Here is a 6,935-nt window from a genome sequence, read left to right as displayed (position 1 = left end):
CATCTCCCATTTTACTCACCTATTCCACAACTCCAGAGGTTTGAGCTGTGCTTAGAACATCTGAAACGGGCACACTTCAAACAACAAGTCTAAACTTAAAAATTTCGTTGCAAACTCTCTACAGGCATGTAGCCTGGTAAAGGGTTTTCCCTCCCACGGTAAGGACCTGGGTACGAAACCCACCAGCCTACTACCACTGGACACACTGTCTAGTCCTAAAAGACACATATCCAATGCATTTTGGAACAGAACATTTTCATATAAACAAGTCTAATAATAGACTGATCATGTCTTGCCAATGATTGTAAGACTAAATATATTTCTTTAAGAAAAGACAACAGAAGTTCCTGAAAACCCATATGCATGTATTTCTTAAAAATATTTGTGACATGTGACAGGCACAAAAATATGTTCCCGACATAGCATTTCAAATGACTGGCTCAATAAATCACCATCATTAGACTGAAGAGCTAGACACTCTAGAAGCAATTGGAATTCGATGGGAAAAATCAATTCCCCACTTTCTGTGGTCTCCTGTTCACCTCGAACACATACTTCATCAAGGAATCCTTGATAGGAAGCAATTCAGGAAACTCCTTTTTGAGCTTAGAGACATCCAATTCATTGTTGCTTCGGGGGGCAACAATAACCTTAGCTTGCTCTTCAAGAGTGAAGTTGGCCCACTTGAAGCTCGGGTCAATGCAATCCCTGTACATCTCTAGAACCTCATTGTGACTTACGACGCCTGGATTTGTGAAGTTCCAGATCCCTGTCAGCTTCCGCTTCGCCATCTCAACTGCAATGGGAAGCATCTCGTCAAGCACAGTCATACTGTTCGGGATGTTGACAACCTTCTGGTATCTTGTTATCTTGGTAATGAAATTCCTTGGGTTTGTAAGGTCCGATGATATCGGCATTCGGACACGAAGGGTGCAGACGTTCTTGTAGTTCTTCAGGAGCTCCTCCACCTATAAGCACCACAAAACGACACATACATATAAAGAGAAATAAGAAAAGAAAAGGAAACTTTGCAAATGATACCATCATTAACATTAAGTAAAACTTTACCAGTGCCTTTGTTTTCGAGTAAAAGGAACCCGTGAAATTGGGCGTATTTTCCTCAAGAAACCCAACTCCACTGCCCAAAGGATGGCTCCCATCATACTCAAATATGCAGCCTGTGGCGAAGTTTACCAGCAGAAGGCCATGCTGCAAGCAAACATCTGCCAAGGTGAGAGTTCCAACCACATTGGCACGGATGGTCTCAGTCTTATGGCTTTCACACCAGTCTACGTTCGGGCGGCCTGTCACTCCAGCAGCATTGAAGACATGTGTTGGCTTCACCGACTCAATATCTGCCTCGATTTGAGCCCGATTCTCCAGCCGTCCAGATCCATAATGATACTCTATACCTTGTTTCTGGCAAATCTCCCCCAGAAGGCCTCCAATCCAGCCGGTGCGCCCAAAAATAAGAAATTTGAAGTCTGGCTCATGAGAAGATGCTTCGTTTTCAACCACGGTTCCATTTTCATGAACCACAGGCGTGTTGTCGAAAACACCATTGGGCAGATCCCCAAGATCTGTGTGATCCAGAAGCTTCTCTACCCCACCCATCGCAAGCATGCGGGGGTGAGGAACCAAGGCACCTGACACATCCCCCCACCAATCAGGGTTTCTAGTGTACCACTGCATTGTCTTGCGGAGCCCTTCTTCCCACGTAGTGCGCTCATCCCAGCCCAGATCCTTCAGCTTCTTGTCATCCAAGAAATAGCGCTGGTCATTGAATGGCCGGTTTTCCACAAATTGAATGGCTCTTTGAGGATCTAACTTGAAAAGCTTGCAGATGTCTTTGGCCACGTCCAGCACCCTCCGTTCCCTTGTGGTGCCTATGTTGTACACATGCCCTACCTCGCCCTTGTGCAGGATGACCTCAAATGCTTCAGCAACATCCTCACAATAGAGGTAGCTCCTTACATTGGACCCATCTCCATGGATAGGGAGAGGCTTACCTTGCATTGCAAGAAGAATGAATTTTGGGATCAACTTCTCCGGGAATTGATTAGGGCCATAGACATTGTTACCCCGGGTGGTGATGAAGGGCAGACCATAAGATCTGCCATATGCCATCACTAGCATCTCGGCACCAGCTTTGGTAGCAGAGTAAGGGTTAGTGGGCAGAAGCTGAGACGCTTCATGGTTGCCCACTATTGCATCAGCCTCCGTTTCACCATAGACTTCATCAGTGCTTACATGAATGAAGCGGCGGATGTTGCCTATCACCTTGCACGCCTCTAGGAGGACATGGGTTCCGTACACATTGTTCTTGGTGAACTCAAAGCTATTCCCAAAGGAGTTGTCCACATGAGTTTGAGCTGCAAAGTGCATGATGGTGTCAATGCCCTCTGTGATGAGCAGATAATTGACCAAATCCGCACTGCCAATATCACCACGGACAAACTTGAAATTCTTGGAGGGCTTGGATGGGTAAAGATTCTTCAGATTTGAGCAATAGTCCAGCTTGTCCAGCACCACAATCTTGTAATGGGGGTAGTTTCTTACCAGACGATTGGCTACATGGGAGGCAATAAACCCCGCAGCCCCAGTGATGAGAATGTTCTTCGGTGTGTACGATGCAGAAGCCATCGCTTTTTCTGTTGCAAAGATCAAGGTAAATCTCACACTATAGATCAAGAATATGCCCACAAAAAAACACAGATCAAACCCAAAAACCCCCACAATGAGATCAAAAATGCAAACTAAGGAGGAGCCGACATCAGAAAGACAGAAAAAACGGCCCAAAATGAGCTCAAAATTGCACGCTAAAGAGAACCGAACATCAGAAAGACACAAAAAACGCTCAAAATGAGCTCAAATATGCATGCTTAAGATCCCGCCTGACTTTGTTTGATAAAGAAGACCCACTTTCTAAGAGCAGAAATGGCCAGGGCAAAAAAGTTTGATAAAAGAAGCCTTCTGGTACAATGTAAGACGTGAACACACAAGAGAAATCAGCAGCACAAACAGACCCAACCGTGATGGCGCATGCTTTGGCCACTCGTGTTTTACAGAGAAAGGCATGAACCATATGCCAAGATCGGTTGAAAATAGAGCAAAGAAAATGAATTCGTAAAACGCCAAGACTCGTCGTACTAGAGAAGTCAAAAATATTGAAGGGACAACTCATAGGGCATGTTACCATGTATAATCCATGACTACACATGATCTAGGAAACTAGGTTATATACACCCTGAAGGCACATGGCATTTTATAGTACCTTCAAACTAGGGCGAAAAAAAAAAAATTGGCTAACGATCCATTGATGGTTATACAATTTAAAACGCTCCCTCTAGAAGATGATACAACTAGAAGGCACATGGCATTTTAGAGTGACTTCAAACTTAGGCAAAAGAGATGCCTAACAGTCCATTTAAGGTTAGACATTTCAAAACAGTCCCTCGAAAAGATGACTTAGGCAAGAAGATGCCTAAGGGCATGTTAAGGCGGTGCAATTGAGTGCATCATTAGAGTATTAATGGATTGTTAGGCATCTTTCTTGCCTAAGTCTAAAGTCACCTTTCTCAGAGGATGGTATGACATTGCATGAAGTTGCACTATAAAATGCAATGTGCCTTCATGTTATACCTAGTGTGTGTAGTCATGGATTATACAGGCCCTATGAGTTGTTCCTGGAACTTGATGGTGGAAAACAATAGGAGCATTTTATGTGTACTAGAAAGGGAGCATTTATGTGTCAATGTGCACTTATCATTTGGAAATTTGACTTTTCATAAGCATCGAGCTCTGGTCGATTGTGTGAACGTACCTTAACCATGCACTTATGTCAAGTGGTTAGCATCACCATCACTCGTAACCCTTTTTTCCAAGGAGGTCTACGGTCTTTTAGTTAAGCTTCATCATAACATGGTTGCACAATCATTCATTACCATTTCAATTAAGGAGGTTTAAGTTATCAAATCCAATTAGGTCTTTTTTGAGTAGCTTTTTAAAGTATCCTTTGTGAGTAACTACCACTTGGGAATGATAAAAAACTATTTTTTAAGAGTCATCTTTACATGCACATAAGGCTAGAGATATTAATAGAAATAATTAAGTTGTACCTATATATAAGACCCATCTTTTTATATACATGAGGTGTGGTTTACTATTTTCTACATGCAGATATAAGCTAGAGACATTGATAAATATAGAAATCGTTAAGTGATACCTATATAAGACCCATCTTTTCGTACATATGAGTTGAATCAAGAGACGCACATATCTTTATGATAAGGCACAAATGCCTTCTAGAAATGTTCTTTTTAATTACTTTAGATATGGTTTAAGAGTAACAACACCCCTTATCTCCTCCTCTTTGTGAACTTGTACTAGGGATGATGGAGTTCTCCTCTTCCATGTTTCTCTTCAACTTGAGTGTTGTGTCTATGAGGAGATCCCATTAAAAATATTTGTTAAGGAAGAGATAGAATAGTGTATGGCCCTCGTAAACCTATACACGTAGCCTTTATGGCTAAATCTCCCAAGAGCTATTAATTGTATGAACTTTCTCTTCCTAAAATGCAAATATATTTGAAAATTGGACATTTAAAAACCCATGGAGAGAATAAATTAATATGTAAGTGGACTTACTCTTCTATTATAGCAAGTCATAGAGTTGCAACTTATCCATCAAAGTCTACTAGCATTAGGAATTTTTTGGACCCAAATAGGTACAACTTAATTATATATAAGGCTAGAGATATTAATAGAAATAATTAAGTTGTACCTATATATAAGACCCATCTTTTTATGTACATGAGGTGTGGTTTACTATTTTCTACATGCAGATATAAGCTAGAGACATTGATAAATATAGAAATCGTTAAGTGATACCTATATAAGACCCATCTTTCCGTACATATGAGTTGAATCAAGAGACGCACATATCTTTATGATAAGGCACAAATGCCTTCTAGAAATGTTCCTTTTAATTACTTTAGATATGATTTAAGAGTAACAACACCCCTTATCTCCTCCTCTTTGTGAACTTGTACTAGGGATGATGGAGTTCTCCTCTTCCATGTTTCTCTTCAACTTGAGTGTTGTGTCTATGAGGAGATCCCATTAAAAATATTTGTTAAGGAAGAGATGGAATAGTGCATGGCCCTCGTAAACCTATACACGTAGCCTTTATGGCTAACTCTCCCAAGAGCTATTAATTGTATGAACTTTCTCTTCCTAAAATGCAAATATATTTGAAAATTAGGCATTTAAAAACCCATGGAGAGAATAAATTAATATGTAAGTGGACTTACTCTTCTATTATAGCAAGTCATAGAGTTGCAACTTATCCATCAAAGTCTATCAGCATTAGGAATTTTTTGGACCCAAAGAGGGCCTCTTGGATTAACTTTTGATTAGGAATGGACCAATAGGAAGAGGGCTGGGTGCACATTTTTTACTTCTTTGACCCTAGGGGGCCTAGGGCTGGGTGCACATTTTTTACTTCTTTGACCCTAGGGGGCCTAGGCTTTGGTTTGCTAATGGGGTCTAATTACTACTCTTGTCCCCCTACCTCCTGGGCCCCAAAGTTAAACGTCCCCCCACCTAGAATCGCGTAGATTAAAACCCCTAAAATTTGAAAATTTTTAATTTTTTTCCCAAAAGTGTGTTTTCCCTCTCAAACTTCCCCCCAACATACTCTAGGTTTGGAAAGCTCATTTTGAACCTCTTTCTTCCTCTTCTAAGCTCTCCATTGCTGTAGAAACTCCATACCTCTCAAGCTCTCCCTCCTTGTCAAGCTCCCTCTCCTCTCTCTTTCTTCCTTTTCTAAGCTCTCCATTGCTGCAGAAACTCCATCCCTCTCAAGCTCTCCCTCCTTCTCAAGCTCCCTCCCTCTCAATCTCCCTCTCTCTCTCTCTCTCAAGCTCCCTCCCTCTCCATTGCTACAAAAACTCTATCCCTCTTTAGTTTACTCTAGGTTCAGGAAGCCTATTCTCAAACTCAACCCCTCTTTTAAGCTTTCCATTGCTGCACTGAAAACCCTGAACTTTCTCTCCTCTCCACTCCTCTGTTGTAAAACAAGCTTTTCTTTTCCCTTCTTCTCTTTAAATACCACCATGGCCTCTTCCAGTAATGTGAGAAGACCTAGGGAGAAGGTGGAAGAGCTTTTACTGCGTAACACAAGAGATGAGAATGGAGTTTGGGCTCCAACAAGATTCAGGGTTGGGGCTTGGGTCTACATGCAGCCAAGCTCTAAGGGACCACATCGAGTGCGTCAAATTGGGGAATATGCTACATCATTGGAAGGGGCGGCTACTACAAGCTTCAAGCATACTAAGGAGGAAGGACTGGTTGCCATAGTGCAACATGTGTATACCCTTGGAGACCTGTACATTCAAGACCAACGATCAAGGTTTCCTTCAAATTGTTAGTGTAACATAATCACAGCTTTAACAACATGCTAATATTGGATTTTTTGTTTCAAATTTTCTTATGATCCTCCATTTTCTTATGTCTCTCTGCTCTGCAGATATTTTTCCCTCTAATTATGTTGAGGAACAACCACTCCAAAGCCTCAGTGGAGTTTTCTATGCTATGCATACATCCATTGGAGAGGCAATGTTTGTATCTCAAAGCCCAAGTGATCTTATACAGAACAATATCTTTTTCTTTTCTCACTCATATTTTGTAGATAAAAAACCAAGTTTATTTGGCAAGCTAGAAGACATCCCCAACCCCCCTCTTAACAATCCCGAATGGACCAAACCAGATGCTTGGACCATCTTATGATTAAAGTTTAAGATGGTAAGTGATATTAAGACATCACTCAAGTTTTCAAAGGCATCTAGGTCAATAGGGCTAAATTGGTTTTGTCCTTTACATGTTTTTGTGCACATGTTCAATTCCATGCCAATGCACCAAACAAAAACAATGTA

General features: G+C 41.3%; 1 protein-coding gene across 2 annotated transcripts; it reads right to left on the bottom strand.

Annotated features, from left to right (window-relative positions):
* Nucleotides 1-238: 238 nt before the first annotated feature.
* LOC147620351 (trifunctional UDP-glucose 4,6-dehydratase/UDP-4-keto-6-deoxy-D-glucose 3,5-epimerase/UDP-4-keto-L-rhamnose-reductase RHM1-like) lies at nucleotides 239-3,193 on the bottom strand. 2 transcript variants are annotated; one of them, XM_086772557.1, is made up of 3 exons: nucleotides 2,923-3,193; nucleotides 1,069-2,651; nucleotides 239-968 (listed from the first exon to the last, which is right to left on the bottom strand). In XM_086772557.1, the coding sequence occupies exons 1-3, from the start codon at nucleotides 3,182-3,184 to the stop codon at nucleotides 510-512; spliced, it is 2,304 nt and encodes a 767-aa protein (XP_086628683.1). In that variant the 5' UTR covers nucleotides 3,185-3,193; the 3' UTR covers nucleotides 239-509. The 2 variants fall into 2 exon arrangements, with proteins under 2 accessions (XP_086628683.1, XP_086628684.1); XM_086772558.1 differs by lacking the exon at nucleotides 2,923-3,193 and having other exon boundaries at nucleotides 1,069-2,865.
* Between the last annotated feature and the right edge of the window lie 3,742 nt (nucleotides 3,194-6,935).

This window comes from Cibotium barometz, chromosome 32, assembly GCF_041138505.1.
Source record: "Cibotium barometz isolate CiBa-2024 chromosome 32, ASM4113850v1, whole genome shotgun sequence".
Taxonomy (NCBI): domain Eukaryota; kingdom Viridiplantae; phylum Streptophyta; class Polypodiopsida; order Cyatheales; family Cibotiaceae; genus Cibotium; species Cibotium barometz.
This window is presented reverse-complemented; position numbering and strand designations above follow the sequence as displayed.

Bases quoted from the DNA above. Each gene is read 5' to 3' on its own strand.
- LOC147620351 (XM_086772557.1), bottom strand. From the start codon at position 3,184: ATGAGTTGTCCCTTCAATATTTTTGACTTCTCTAGTACGACGAGTCTT. The intron at 2,652-2,922 runs GTGGGTCTTCTT...TCTTTGCAACAG, and splicing joins GCCATTTCTGCTCTTAGAAA to AAAAAGCGATGGCTTCTGCA. The intron at 969-1,068 runs GTAAAGTTTTAC...TGGTGCTTATAG, and splicing joins ACTCGAAAACAAAGGCACTG to GTGGAGGAGCTCCTGAAGAA.